This window comes from Sorex araneus, chromosome 3 (assembly GCF_027595985.1).
Source record: "Sorex araneus isolate mSorAra2 chromosome 3, mSorAra2.pri, whole genome shotgun sequence".
Lineage (NCBI taxonomy): Eukaryota > Metazoa > Chordata > Mammalia > Eulipotyphla > Soricidae > Sorex > Sorex araneus.
The window spans coordinates 141,726,641-141,743,012 of NC_073304.1; the positions used below are offsets into that span (position 1 = coordinate 141,726,641).

The following is a 16,372-nucleotide window of genomic DNA, read 5'->3' on the forward strand; positions in this document are numbered from 1 at the left end:
AGGGCCCACATAAATAACCTGACTTCACAGCTCAAGATCTTAGAAAAAGACCAACAAAAGGAGCCCAAACCAGGCCTAAGGAAATAAATAATAAAACTTAGAGCAGAAATCAATGACATGGAAACCCAAAAAACAATTCATAAGATCAATGAAACCAAGAGCTTGTTCTTCAAGAAAATAAACAAGATTGCTAAACCACTAGCAAGACTCAAAAGAAGAGAGAGAGAACCCTAATAAAATGAATCAGAAATGAAAAAGGGGACATCAAAACAGAAACCAATGAAATCCAAAAGATAACCAGAGATTACTTTGAAAGTCTGTATGCCACAAAACAAGAAAACTAGAAGAAATAGATAAATTTCTGTATTCCTATAACCTCCCAAGGCTGAACCAAGAAGATCTGGAGTACCTGAATAGACCTATCATGATCAAGGAAATTGAAACAGTAATTAAAAGTCTTCCCCAAAACAAAAGCCCAGGTCCAGATGGTTTCACTACTGAATTCTTTTAAAAATTTAAAGAGGACCTATTGCCTCTTTAAACACTACCTTTTAAAAATAAAAGAGGACAAGAGGAAATAGAAACACATCTACTTTTAAACACATCTACTTTTAAAAAATAAAAGAGGACCAGGGAAATGGAAACACATCTCCTGCTTCTGGATTGGGGGAATTAACATTGAATACTTCCCAAAGCATTATACAGATTCAACAAGATCCCTATAAGGATACCCATGAAATTCTTCAAAGAAATTCATCAGACACTTCTGAAATTCATATAGAACAACAAACCCACACGAATAGCTAAAGCAATTCTTGGGAAAAAGAAGCTGGGAGGCGGGGCTGGAGAGATAGCACAGCGGGTAGGGCGTTTGCCTTGCACGCGGCCGACCCGGGTTCAAATCCCAGCATCCCATATGGTCCCCTGAGCATGGCCAGGGGTAATTCCTGAGTGCAGAGCCAGGAGTAACCCCTGTGCATCGCCAGGTGTGACCCAAAAAGAAAAAAAAAAAAAGAAGCTGGGAGGCATCACGTTCTCCAATCTCAAAGTCTACTACAAAGTGGTAATGATTAAAACAGCATGGTACTGGAACAAAGGCAGAGCTGCAAACCAATGGAACAGAGTTGAATATCCTTATACACACTCTCAAACATATGATTATCTAATCTTTGATAAAGGAGCAAGAAATGTGAAGTAGAGCAAGGAAAACCTCTTTAACAAATGGTCTGGCAAAACTAAACAGCTACATGCAAAAAAAAATGGGCTCAGACTTAACACTATGCACAGGGGCTGGAGTGATAGCACAGCGGGTAGGGCGTTTGCCTTGCATGCGGCCAACCTGGGTTCGATTCCCAGCATCCCATATGGTCTCTTGAGCACCACTGGGTAATTCCTGACTGCATAGCCAAGAGTGACTCCTGTGCATTGCTGGGTGTGACCCAAAAAAGAAAAAAAACGCACAAAAGTCAGATCAAAATGGATTAAAGACCTCAACGTCAGACCAGAATCCATAAGGTACATTGAAGTAAAGGTCAGCAAAACCCTCCACGAAATTGAAGCTAAAGGTACTTTCAAAAATGACACACCACCGATCAAGCAAGTGGAAACAGAGATAAACAAATGGGACTATCTTAAACTAAGAAGCTTCTGTATCCCAAAAGAAACAGTGACCAGAATACAAAGACACTGTACAGAATGGGAAAAGATATTCACCCAATACCCATCTGATAAGAGGTTAATATTGAGGATATTCAAGGCACTGGTTGAACTCCATAAGAAGAAAACATCCAATCCCATCAGAAAATGGGGTGATGAAATGAATAGAAACTTTCTCTAAGAAGAAATCTGAATGGCCAAAATCACATGAAAAATGCTCTTCATCAGTAATCATCAGGGAGATGCAGATCAAAACAACAATGAGATATTATCTCAGAACACAGAGACTGTCACAGATCTAGAAGTACAAAGACAACCGGTGTTGGCGTGGATGTGGGGAGAAGGGGACTCTCCTTCACTGCTGGTGGGAATGCTGACTGGTTCAGCCCTTTTGGAAAACAGTATGGATGTTTCTCAAAAAATTGGAAATAAAGCTCCCATTTGACCCAGCAATACCACTTCTGGGAATATATTCTGGAGATACAAAAGAGTACAGTAGAAATGATATCTGCACTTGTATATTTATTGCAGCACTATTTATAATAGCCAGAATATAGAAAAACTCCCGAGAACTGTAGGGAGCCATCTTACAGAGCTTGGCTCTTATCGTCTAGTCAAGCGGAGGCTGCTTGGGATTCCTGTGATCTTATCATTTCACCACTTGTCTCACTAGCCAACAGCCATGCCTGATCAACATTTTACTATTGTTCCTGTGGGGGTCCAAGCATGCATACCACCCCCTCCCACCAAGAGGTATAAGTATTGTAACTGCTGTGAATAAACTCCTCTCTCTCTCCTCCTCCTTCTGGCTCTGCGTCTGTTCATTCGGTTACGTCCCCTCCTTAGCCCCACGAAGGGTCCTCCCTGCGGGACAGGATGATGCCCGCAGGGGGGACCCCACAGAGAACAGATGACTGGTTAAAGAAACTCTAGTACATCTAAACAGTGCAATACTATGCAGTTGTTAGAAAAGATAAAGTCATGAAATTTGCATGTTAGTGGATGGACATGGAGAGTATCATGCTAAGTGAAATGAGTCAGAAAGAGCAGGACAGACACAGGATTACTGCACCCATTCGTGGAATATAAAGTAACAGAATAGGAGACTAACACCTAAGGATATTAGAGCTAAGGGCCAGGAGGATTCCTCCACGGTTTGGAAGCTGGTCTCACACGCTGGGGGGAAAGGCAGCTGAGTAGAGAAGGGACCACCAAGCAAAGGATGCTTGGAGAGCTTGCTCGGGATGGGAGATGTGTGCTGAAAGTAAACTATAGACCAAACATGATGGCCACTTACTACCCGTATTGCAAACCATAACACCCAAAAGGAGAGAGTAAAAAGGAATGTGCCTACCACATGGTGCAGGGGGTGAGCTGGGGGTGGCAGGAGGGACACTGGGAACATTGGTGGTGGAGAATGGGCACTGGTGGAGAGATGGATACTTGAACATAGTATGACTGAAACGTAATCACGAAAGTGTAAGTCTGTAATTCTATCTCACGGTGTTTCATTAAATATATATATATATATACATATATATATATATATAGTTCAGTAAAAGAAAACATTTGGAAATTGTTATGTCTTACATTGGTGTTACTAAAGTCATTGTCTGAAGTTTTACAGAGCTGCTTGGTTCTAGTTGAGCCTTTTATGTTATTGTTTTTGCTCATTTAGCTTTATGGGCTTCTTTAAAACTTTCCCATCTCATTTGCTGTGCTCCTGGTAGGTTGTCATTTCTGTGAAATTTGGAGGTGCCATGTGGTCACAAATGTGGCCATGCACTCCCGAAATTGTGGAAGTGGAACAATTTAGAAGCTAGGTAGTCTCTCAAGATCAGTTGTGGAGCTGTGTCACTGGGCCATGTATACGTGGGGTTGGGTGAGGCACTGGGCCACTTGAAGGCAGGGATTCAGCCTGCCCCCATCTGGAGAAGGCTCTAGAGATCTCAGGCTGGAGATTGGGCCACCTGAGATGATTCAACAGCGGTATCTCTTAGAGATTAGTTTGGAGCTGTGAAGCTGAGCCAGTTATATACAGGAGGCAGTTCTTGATGGCAAGCTTGCTGTACATGGCATGCTCTCACTATTTTTGAGGTACCATGTAGTGCAGATGATCAAACTGGCCCTTCTGCATACAAATTATACACTTCTAGACTGATGAAGTACATACAAAGTTAATTGATATGGTTTTTTGGTTCACATGGAGGCTAGTCTTTAAACTGCTACCACTTATTGAGTTTTCTGGAACACCAAAGAAGAGTATCCATAGTTATCTGAAAAGATTATGTAAGTGTTTCATACATGTCTTTGTGAAACATTTCTAGCTAAAATTATATATCAGAAAAAATTGAGTGCCGAAGCAAATATGACAACCAACCGCCTTCCATTAAGCCAGACAATGGAAATTTGTGAAATTATAAAGAAAGGATATTTCCCTCTCTAAATATTTTTGTTCAACTTTTTTTATTTTTTAATTTATAAAACAAAATATATGCATATTACTCACATGGATATAGAGGTCCTGAGATTACTACTAGTTATATCTACTATTGATGTATCTATAACTAAAGAAAATAGATTCACAATAAAACGGGCAATTGTTTAAATCATAGACCCACCCAAGTAGTTCAAATTTGTAGCCATTTCTTAGTTTTCTTATTTTATCCTGAATGAAATTGAAACAATAATAATATTTACCTTTACTTAAAGGATTAAATGAACAGTAAGGAGAGTACCTGACCTTAAGGTAAGTGTTTATGTTACAGATCCTTAAGTGCTCATGATGAAAAATTTCAGTACTGACTGCTTACAGAAACGTTGTTATTGTTTTTTTTTTTGCTTTTTGGGTCACACACAGGGGTTACTCCTGTCTCTGCACTCAGGAATCACTCCTGGCAGTGCTGGGGGACCATATGGGATGCTGGGAATCGAACCTGGGTTGGCCACATGCAAGGCAAACACCCTAGCTGCTGTGCTATCGCTCCAGCCCCCGAGAAACATTGTTATTGTTTTAAGGGATTTAAAAGGTGTTTATATTTTTTAGGATGGAACACCACTTCAGGCATTTGTGGCTAGTGTTGCGGATCAAGTAGTTGGTGTTGCAGTGACCAGAGATGAAATGGTAAATCATGCAATGGATATTGATACCTTTTGTTGAAATTTTTATATAAGGAATTAGCAAGTATGCAAACTAATTTTGCAGTGTTTTACTTATTTAATATCAGTGTTTAGTTTTCTTTTGAAATACATCAGTGGTATGTGCTTGTATTATAATTGGCAGTCTTTCATGTCTTTTTTTAGTTCAAAAAATTTTTTTTGCTTTTTGGGTCAAAATATTTTGAATATAACAAACATAAAAATATTCACATTATACAAATTCATTTAACCTTTCATCACCACAAAAATAGTCTCACAGCTCTCTCCAAAGGATTACCATATTTGTATTTGTATCTTTATAATGTTTTTTCACTTAGATATAGGTACCGTGGGAGTGGAAGTGTCAAGTGGACATATAATTGTAGTTTTTCCCAGTGCACAGACAGTTATTTCAGAGTATTTGTACTGAGTAGTCCAGTCTTTCCCTAATGATCTAAAACGTTGCCTTGACTTCATTCAATATCTGTATCTGGTGAAGGGATGGGTGTTCATTGATTTGCTCTAGCGGGCACCAGTAACGTCTCCATTGTGAGATTTGTTCTTACTGTTTTTGGTATATCGAATATGCCATGGGTAGCTTGCCAGGCTCTGACATATGGGCAGGATACTCTCAGTAGCTTGCTTGGTTCTCTGGGTTCCCCCAACAGTCAGACCTGTCAGAATGGCATCATTAGATTGTATGTTTTCTATTGTTGGTAACAAAGAGCATATGATGTTTCACGGTCACAAAAGCAGCCACCCAGATTTGGAATTCTGGTATTGGGTCCAGAGGAATTTCTGCCAGCAGACGCTGCATTCCGAGATTGGTTTGTGTGGCGCTGGAATCATGGCTGTTCAGGAGCAGAGGAGCTGTTCATGGGCGACCGCTCGGGGTCTCATTTGGGCAGGAGGCAGGGCCGGTTCTGCCTCCCCCATTGCAAGATTCCCTATGCATCCCATCCTATCACTGCAAATTCCTACCTCCCTATCCAATTGGTTCTGAACGGTGGCGGTTGCCATGTTGTCCATGGGGGGAAAGGCCAAGGAACAGAAACCCTTACCCTCCCGGGGCTGCATGGGGCCGTAGCTTAGTTCAGAGTCCAGGAGTATATCTGCCAGCAGCCGCTGCATTCTGAGATTGGTTTATGTGTCTCTGGGATAATAGACGCTCAGGGGTGGTGGAGCCATTCCTGAGCATATATTTTGTATATCAGGAAAGGTCGCAAGGCCGCGTAAGTGGCTGGTGGTTTGGAGATGTCCCAGTCCCGCATACCGGAGCCGTGTTAGTAGAAGCTCAGTGTCGCTGGGGCTCCATCTGGAGAAGGTGTGCTGGCTGTACCTTCTCCGTGTGGCACCCCGGTGTTGTTGGCCCAGTCTGGGGTCCAGAGCAATCTCCAGCTTTCGGTGCTGCCGGAACGGCCCAGATTCTTCACTGTTGGTTGTGGCAAGATTGATTTTATATATATAATTATATACATATATATGCAAAGCTACTCCTTATATCTCTTTATTCTACACCATTTCATTGGTTTTGACTTCTACTTCCATAATTCAGTCTTCAGCCAAGTGTAGTCCGTCATCCAGGTCTCTGTTGGAAGTCTAATTTCAGGGTTGATACATTTCAATTCTTTGTCTTATCCATGTTCCTTTTTTTGGGTGTGGGTATAATGCCCAGCTGTGTTCAGGGCTTACTCCTGGGTCTGTGCTCAGGGTTCACTCCTGGCGGGGCTTGGAAGACCATCTGGAGTGCCAGGGATCAGACCTGGATCGGCCAAATGCAAGGTGGGTGTTTTTCCTTCTCTACTGTGGCCCCATTATTATTTCTTTCTCATGCATAATTTTTTTTGCTACATAATGTTCAAGGTTCCTTTTAGATATCTGACATAGAGTTAAATAAAGAAAAACAATACTTCTTCTGTTTTTTGAAAACCTTTATCCCCTAGAGTAAGTTGTATATTTTTCTATTCCATTTTCAGTATTTTTCAGTTTCCTTCAAAATTCTATGTCATGAACATTATCAGCATGGCTGGATGATGTCTATCCTTTACAGTCACGTGATGTGCTTTTTTACTTCCTCTCTCTAGCCCCTGGAAGGCATGTCAAACCCCAAAACTCCCAGCTAGTTGGGAAAGGCATCAGGAATTTGAATTGCTTTGTCTTGTGGCGCTTAAACGTACTGCTGTCAAGGTGCAGAGAGGGACCTTCACATGATCCAATGCTGGGAAATTTAACTTAGTAGTAAATAACTTCAGCTTGTTTCCAGGCAATGTAAACTTGCTTTATACTTTGTCTCTCATCTCTTCCCCTCATTATGTGCATTTAATATATAAATATAAATATATCATGATATCAAAATATCATAATTTAATATCACATTATTTGTAAATATGTAAAAACAATGAAATATTTTCTATTAAAACACATAATTATAATATAAATATTAATATAATGTAATTATAAACTGAATAGAAATAGAATAGATTTATAAATGGAATGTATATAATTATTGCTACTTTAAAGGATTTGGGATGGGAGCAAAATTAGATGCACATGGCCCATCTAATCTTTGGCTCATTACCTCTGTTTACTTTTTATTTTTTGATTCTCAATGATTTTTTTCTCAATCTAGACTTTGATTTATTTTATTTATGATGAAGGATGCCTCCATTGTAAATGAGGGAAAAGGCTTATATTGTCAGCATATATAGCATCAATATGACCTGAAAGGTCATACACTACCAGAGTTGTCTTCTGATACTACTGATGACCTTGTTATCTAGTTTTCTTTTCTCTGAGGTTTGTGGTCCTCAGAGGTTTGTGGCAGAAGCTAGAAAAACAAGGAACTTGGACACAGAAATTCACCATTTTCCAGAATTTTCTAGTGGTAATCTTGCCCATCACATATTTAATCATGTTCTTAGTACATGCCAGTTTCTCTTCTTGAAAGTGTGCTTTTACTAAAATGGGTGGGTGCTTTCCCATCTGCATATGGCATGGTCTTTACTAAGCCAGGCACACCTTCCTCCCCTGATGATGATAAAGAGCCTATCTGGACCACTCTCCCTCTTTCATGACGTGTCCTGTGTACTGTGCCAGGACGACGTTAGCACACAGTTAACAGGGATGAGGCCCTGCTTCCCTCTCCCCAGTGTGACCACCAAAGACTTGTGATAGGAGAGAGGCTTATGGGAACAGGAGCGTGTGCCTGAAAATGTGCTTCCAAACCCAGGATTACAACAACATTACCTGTTTTGTAGGTAAATACGCACCAGTCCTCAGTTACCTTCCCACTGTGTAAAAATATAATACCTTGGGGGCGGAGAGGGGGGGTGGAAGAAATGATTAAATAATGCCAACAGCTGAGGCACAACTTCAGTTTTATTGTGTTTAACCCAGCCACGTTACCAGTTTGCCTTGCACAAAGCCAGGAGTGAGCCCTTGTGCACTGCTGGGTGTGGCCCCAAACATTAAAAATAGAACTAGTGGGCTGACCTGCATCTACATTAACAGTGAAGGGTGAATTGTGGTGAGTACAGAGGATGCCTGTGGTGTCTGCTGCTGCTGAGGGTTCTGCATGCTTGGTCAGCCATGCTGAGCAGCTCATACTTCTTTGCCAACAGCAGTGAGAAGTGGCCTTCCTGCTGCAGGCTGGTCACAGACGCAGACCTCTGCTGTTTCTAACAGCCATATCTTATGGGAGAAGTTCCAGTGCCAGGCAGCCACAGACTGAGACCAGATATCAGAGAAAATAAATAATGGGAAACATAATTTTTAATTTTTTGAAAAATGAACAGTGAAGATTAGTCAATATTTAAAATACTTTTTGTCACAAATTGAATGTTGCTTATTAAAACATTCTTAAATGTCCTTTCCCCACTTCGTTTTTTTTAGGACATAGAGTACATCCGATCCCACTACAATATTGAAGATTTCATCTACTTTTCTCACCACCAGCGTCGGGAACACACACACTTATATCATTTTGCCCTGAATCCCATCTTCCGACACTACTCCAAGTTTTTTCTCAAGGAGATCTTCCGTTTAGGTTTTAAATCCTGTCTCTATTACCCAATATACCAAACACACAGGGAAGGCAAGGTAAGAGTATGTTGTAATTCACTTCTACATTGTGTGGAAACTTATTTTCTTCCTCTCTTGATGAATTTTGATTCTAAGTTGGATTCCAACTGGAAATGTCCATATTAAGTTTGACCCTTTGGAGGTGTCTTCCTAACAGTGCTTAGAAGGTCCAGGGGTTCCACTGGCAATTCCCTGCCAAACTGGTCAGTATTTCAATGCAAGGGCCCGAGGATGCAATGCTCTTTGGGCCTGCCAGTGCTGGGAATGCTACGGTCCACCTGGCAGGTTGGCCTCCAGGCCTCTAACCAGTAATGCTTGGAAGACTTCAGACCTTACAAGCTCCCTAACTGCTGTATTATCTCCCGGCCTCAAATTTGACTCCATTTAAAAAATTCTATAGAGAAAGTAAAGAAGGCTTTGAGTTTCTAAAACTGTTACAAACAAAATAATTCATAAAGCAATTTGTGAATTTTCTATATTGATAAAGTAATCTGAAAACTGCAAAAAAAGGAAATGAAAATTAGATAACTTTTCGAGGCATTCATCTGTAGTTGGGCATTTGCATTGTTTCCATATCTTGGCTATTGTACTAAGTTGTGTAATTAACACAAGTGTATATATATCCATTTGAATTATTGTTTTTGTGTTTGGGGGATGATGCCAAAAAGTGTAATTACTGTGCTGATGTTAGTTTTTTTTTCCATTTTTTGGATAAATTTCTATGTTGCTTTCTTTCCATAAAGAATAAACCCGATGACATTTCCACCAATAGTGGATGAGAATGGATTGTGGTATATATAACACAATAAAATACTATATAGGCTCTGAAAAAGAACAAAATCATGCAGTTTGCAACAACATGGATGGAACTAGAGGATATCATCTGAGTAAAGTCAGTCAGAAGAGAAAGGCTAGATACACAATGGTTCCTCTCATAAGTGAAACTTAAAGATACACTGCAAGGTAGCAACAAAGGTTCAGTGGCAACATAATGAGAGGACTGAGCCACACAACTGGGTTTGGGGGAGTTGGGAGGGAGGGGTGTTGAGGGGTTGGGTACATGTGTAATAGAATTATGTACACAAGAAACCATTATTAATAGCGGTGTTAACTTCAGAACCTCAATTAAAAATATTTTTAAAAGAAAATAAAATCACTTCTCATGGTGCATCAGTTAAATGCCAACGCTCCACAATCACATTCTTCAAGCAAAGAACATTTTAGTAATGATTAAATAGACTAAATAAGTAATAGACTAAATAAGTGCCAACCTATAGATGGGTGTAATGTTGTGTGATATTCCAAACACTACACTGGTGCTATTAAAGTGATAGATGAGATGTGGGGGTAGTTTGGGGGTTGTTGCTCAGTGGTAGGTTGTCTTGCATGATAAGGCTTCGAGTTTAATCCATTGCACTGCAGAAAGAAAGAAAAAGGTGGAGAGGCATAATCCTGCTCTTGTATTAATTTATTTTGTTTAGTGAGTTTGGGGGCCACACCTGGTGGTGCTCAGGACTTACTCTAGGCTTTGTGCTTCAGATTATTCCTGGTGGGCTCAGGGAAATATGGGGTGCCATGAATAAAACCCAGGTTGGCTGTATGCAAGGCATACCCTGCCTACTGTACTGCCTGCTCTGCCCTCAATCTTTATTTAATAAATACCTATATAAATTGTGCATGACTTGATCCACTTGTGTTGAATAACACTTCAATAAAGAAAGCATATCCTATGTGGTGTACATAGCACTCCTTATCCTAGCACTTTTCACAGGTAAAATGATGCTCTAGACTTAGATGCATTTACCTTGAAGACAGAAATAATTGTCTTGGTAAAAAAACTGCATCTCTCACACCTCAAAGACTTAGATATGCAAGTGCACACATACACACATATAGGTTGTCCTTGCATTGGTCTTCACCTTGATGTGGACTTGAGGGTGGTGAGATCCTATCGCAAGACCAGGCAGATGTTATCCCATCAGACCCTGGCATGACCAAGAGCTTTCTCATGTTCTCCCCAGTCTTTGATTGGGTCAAATTTCTTTCTAGATCACAAATAAACTAAGCAGATTTTTGAAAAATTATCTCTTTTATTAAACTTGAAAAAGATCTAAGGCACACTTGCTGAATACAATAGTAATTTATCTTGTATAGACTATCTTATTTAACAAAAGCTTTTTTTTAGAGAAGTACAGAGAGAATGAGAAAGACAGAAAAAATGTCTTTAGAAATATGTAAGATATTATCTAGATACATTTTTTCTATCAAAATTCAATGTGGTGACAATGTAAATGCTCTATATTTGAACTTGATAAGAAGGAAGCTAGCAATTACTTGAGAATTCTGATCCTGTACAATTTCTTTTTTACTTTGCATTTGGCAAAGTGCCAGTCTGGTGACCTTCAAGATGGGATATTAAATTCTTTTTATTCATGATGTGCCTATGTGTGTCAGGTTGGTAGAAAGCTTGTCTGCATTCACAATAAAAATAGTATCTTGGACACTTCATATTCATATATTTACCTTAATGGCACAGCTTTAGGGCTGTTATATATACTGTTTTGCTTATAGGGTATAGAAACACTTTTGGAAACAGATTTCCTCTCAATCAATGCATACTTCTAGTTGATGTACTCATATACATTTAGAGAAATATTAGAAGCACTTCCAATAATATAGGTGTGAATTTACAAATTCAGCTATAATCCTCAGTTGACTAGTAAAAGTGAACTTTTGATTCACATTATAGCAAAAAGAGGTGTTTTTTTTTCTCCAACACTCCCAACAGAGTATGCGTTGAAAGATTTTCCAGGCATAAATAGAGAGCCCTACTAGGAATTCTGGGTCCTAATTTCCAGTTGTCGAATCAAACTGCGAAATTCAGAGGTACAGGATTTTTTAAGAACAACTCTTAGAAGCTTGAAGGGTTTTTGCCAAAACCTTTATGGTTTCATAAATATGCAGTTAGTATCACCTAGTTCAGTTTTCTCTGCCAAAATTTAAAACTTGTTTAATATTTAAAGTTAACATTTTAAGCATTCTCTTAAAATATGATCTATCATAGTCCAGTAAACATAAATTCCCATAATGTAGTATTACTACAGGTCAAAATATTATAACCCATCCCTGCTCTCTGCTTTTGTTCATTTGGGTTAAAACTCTTATTGTCATCAAAAAAGGTCCTGTAGGAGTGCCTGTCACATTTCCAAACAGGAGGGTTTTCCCAGCTGTACTCACTTGCCCTCAAATGACATTTTAATCTATGTGCCTTCTTAGAGCAGCTTGTGACAAACACGCAAAGGTTAACAGATAACACAGCTTAATGGGGTCAAATCAAGCTGATTCACGATCACTATGGAGAAGAATATCCTCCTGGGGAAAATACTTGTACTGAAAAAAATCCCATAAACCAAACCACTTGTTTATCTGTCATCCCCACAGAGATAGTAATGTAATTACTCTCGTAATTATCTTCATTAGTGTCAGGCATTATCTACAATTCATCCCTCTGCCCTGAGTATGTTTGTTTATTTGCTGGTCCCCATCCCCCTTCTCCCACTTGGCAGGGTGCAGGATTCTGCATCTGTAAAGCAGCAAGCGGGCACCTGCGCCACGAGCCGGACCTTCTCCGGGAAGAGACCACTGTCTTGCGGTTCCAGACCTCCTCTTCTCCCTTAAGAGATTACTGTCTTGCAGTTCCAGAGCTCCTCTTCTCCCCCGTAAGAGACCGCAGTCTTGCAGTCCCAAAACTCCCCTTCCCCACTAAGAGACCGCTATCTTGCAGTTCCAGAGCTCCCTCGCGCACTCGCTGACGTCTGTCCTGCATCACCTGGTGCCCGTGCGGCCGCGGCGGCAGATCGTCTACCCCCTGGAGAAGCTGGGCATCAACGCCCCGTCCGAGTCAGTCTCAAAGGAGCCGGTGGGTACGGGCGCAGGCGGGGCGCAGTGTGGGGTATGGGGGGTCGGCGTGCGCGGGGGACGCTGCTCAGTCACGGGACCTCCCCGCGGGCTCCCCGCGGGCGGTGTCGGGCAGCCCAGCCCCTGGACTCTGGGCCCGCCCTCGCCCCCCGGCCCGCCCAACAGGGCTCGGCTCTCGGGCCGCGGTCATCAGAAACTGCTGACCGCTTGCCGCCGGGCTGCTCCTCCGAGGGCAGAGGCTGGTGAAGGGGCGCCGCTGCCCGGGGTGCAGGCCGCGACGTCCAGGCCTGGGAGCTTCTCCCGGCAGGACGCGGGCGCCGCGAGGGCCTCGACTGTGCTGGGGGAAGCACCCAGCAGACACGCAGCGTTTCCGCTTACTTCCGTGGGGAACACGACTTTCCCACGGGCCTTTGTGTGCACATCCTCCTAAGTTGGGGAGAAAAGTCCCCCCGTGGGGCTGACATCTGTCCTTGTGAGAGCTGAAAGCAGAAAGTGGGAGACTCGAGCTCTCCAAAGGCCCAGCCGTGGAACTGCCCAGAGCTGAACACAGGTGGGTAGGAGCACCCGGAGGCGCTTCCCCCACCGCCTCGGGCCCCACTGCCCTGGCCAGTACCGGCCCTCGATCGAGACCTTTCTCCCGGGCAGCTGCTCACCGCAGCCTCGGCTGCTTCAAGTCCTGCTTTTATCTTTATATTTGTGAAGATATAAAGATATATACATAAAATATAATATCTATTTATATGTAAAGATATGTATTTGTGAAAATATAAAGGTATATATAAAAGCATGTTTATGACCAGGAACAGCTGGTCCCCAGTTTCCGCAGGTGCAACCCAAGTTGTCTCCCTTTTAAAAATTAGGGGTTTTTTTGGTAAGTTCTCAAGTTATATTTGAGGAGAGACCAAACAAATAGCAGTTCTCTCCCCTGCCCCAGCTCTTTACTATGGAAAATGTCCCACATGTGCAAAAAGTAGAGGGGATTGTGAAATGCAGGATTCTACATTTCAGTCTATCTTCTAATGTATCTCCATTTTGTAAAAAGTGAATTTTTGAGGAAAAAATGAGAAAAGACAGAAAATTCAAGTCTAAGTATTAACCAGACGTAGAATTATTCTGTCCAGTCGCTATGACATGTTCTGAGAGCTCTCAATTTCTCTGCCTCAAGACCAATGACAGTTTGCTGATGGGCACCTTTCTTAGAACACATGCTGGGTAGAACTGAAATTCTCATATATTTAGCACTCAGCTACAGTGTTTTTCAATTTCTTGTCAGCTTTGGATCTTCTACATTCCTGCCCATTTCCCCTTCCTCCATATCCTTTTTGAAGCAAGACACAGATTCATTATCTTTCATCCAGGGTTGCGTGTGAGCCCTTAGGTAGGAGGATCCACAGCATTGCACACACACTTAAGACTGGAGCCTCATAGCGCTCTATCAGGAGGACCTGCTAGAGAACGTCAGGTAGGTAGTCTGCATACATATAGACTCATTTGGTATGAGAACCAGGACTCCTGGGTTTGGAACAAAGAATGTGCCTTGGGGTCAGAGTAGGTGGCTTCAGATGCAGATGTAACTGTCACCAAAACACAGCCTGTGTAGAGCCATGCTACCCCCAGAAGGAGCAGTGTATGTAAAGTACATACATGTGTTCTGTCAGACCAAAAAGAGGAAGAGAGACGCTGCCCTATTGTAGCCACTGAGGCACTTTCAAGTATATATATGTCACACCTTTAGATTAGGAGGTGCCTTTGCATATCAATGGCATCCTGGGTGCTGTCAGCTGCCTTGTGGCAGGGACAGCAGGACAGCAGGGGCAGGAGGAGAACAGAGAAGTCACATGGATATTAAGAGCCCTGTTTTCTCAGTACCATGAGCCCCCTCTCAGCCCAAACCCCAGGAGAATCCCCAATGTGCGTAACTTTGAAATAAGCTAATGGGGAAAAAATCAGAGAAAACATTTGTTTCATTAAAAAAAAACCTATTTCATCCAGGTTAATGTGAGTTGAAATGATTGCTTCTATTTAATAAGCTTTATTCTGTTCATCTCATTGTGCCCAGTTCCCTTAGAATGCTGGCATATTTCAGTATATAGTGGAAGATAGATTCTATTGAAATTATTGGTTCAGGAAAACAGCTGCTTAGCAAATGTGTAGGTACCTGGTACCTGCTGGTACCTGCTATTTTGTGCTGTTTATTGCACTGGTAAATTCTGACTTTTTAAGAAGAACTTTCACCACTTTATATTATTCCTTAAAAGAGTTAATAGATATTAGTATTTAGTAAACAAGATTTTGTAAACATTTTAGAAATCCTAATAGATCAGAGCATTATTATGACGATTATTCACTTGGGATAGACCTTTATATTTGCAAGTTAAAATGCTAAATTATGTACTTAAAATTATTTTCTCTAATATTTCATGACAGATATGTTGTAGACTATCTAAAACAAAGTGAGCCAATAAAATTAAGAGAAAGGTTAGAGTCCTGAGCATGTTGCTTTCCTTAGCATTGCAATAGCATACAGACGTGGAACTGAACAAGACAGAATGATGGATGCTGTTGAGTGGAATGAATTTTGCTTTTTACTTCAAGTTTCATTCCTAGCCCCTTCTACCTCTTCAGTAGATGAAGCTGTATTGGGGCTCCTCATTTCATCTACCTTCACACACACACACACACACACATCATGTCCACACATTTCTCTCAGGACATTCATTTCTCATACCTTTTATCCTATTTCAGCCATCTCTGAGTGTCCATCCATTCCCTTGCTCTCACCTAGGAAGCCAGCCTTCAAGGGAACAGATCACTCCAGGCATGAGTAATGGGATAGAAAGTGTTTCATCTCGGTGGGTTGTCAATTTAAATCTGGCACAAGTCAGTAATGGTTTAAATTCATCACTGAATGGCAGGGAAATGTGCCTCCCTACCCACCCCGGCAAGCCAGGGTAGTTTCTGCCTGGTTTGGATGAGGGGTGTCCTTCCCTGTCATTTCTGTCAATTGAAAACCTACCCCATAGTACATAACAAAGACCCAGAAAATACAGAATTTTCATTATATGTTACAGAGGGAGGTTAGGCCCCAAATATTCGTCATAGTATCTACCACAGTCACCTTGTCATAGGTATTGGGACAGGGCTCTATTGCTGGCCAGAATCTGCATGGAACATACCTAAAAGACTCATTTCTTAGTTTGAGTAGGAAACTTTGGCTGTACATTTTTCTTCTTTTTTCTTTTTCTTTTACTTTTTTTTTTTTTGGCTTTTTGGGTCATACCCAGCAATGCACAAGGTTACTCCTGGCTCCGCACTCCTGGCAGTGCTCAGGGGACCATGTGGGATGCTGGGAATGGAACCTGAGTTGGCCACATACAAGGCAAACACCCTACCTGCTGTGCTATCATTCCAGTCCCTGTACATTTATTTTCTGAGAATTATTCTGATAAGAATCTTTTTATGATCAGAGTTACTATGGCCTACTTGTACGAGAATTGTGCTCAGTGGGGGGAAAACTAAGAATTTGACTAAATGAGTCCATTAGTCACATTGGAAACAATGCAGTAAGTTGGCCCATGCT

General features: G+C 41.4%; 1 protein-coding gene across 1 annotated transcript in view; it reads left to right on the plus strand.

Annotated features, from left to right (window-relative positions):
* The window catches only part of CFAP61 (cilia and flagella associated protein 61), a 411,272-nt gene that overhangs the window by 201,901 nt on the left and 192,999 nt on the right, over positions 1–16,372 (plus strand). Inside the window, exons 15-17 of the mRNA XM_004614437.2 lie at positions 4,703–4,780; positions 8,686–8,892; positions 12,659–12,793. Of these exons, the coding sequence (XP_004614494.2) occupies positions 4,703–4,780; positions 8,686–8,892; positions 12,659–12,793 (420 nt within the window). The remainder of the gene's footprint in view (positions 1–4,702; positions 4,781–8,685; positions 8,893–12,658; positions 12,794–16,372) is intronic.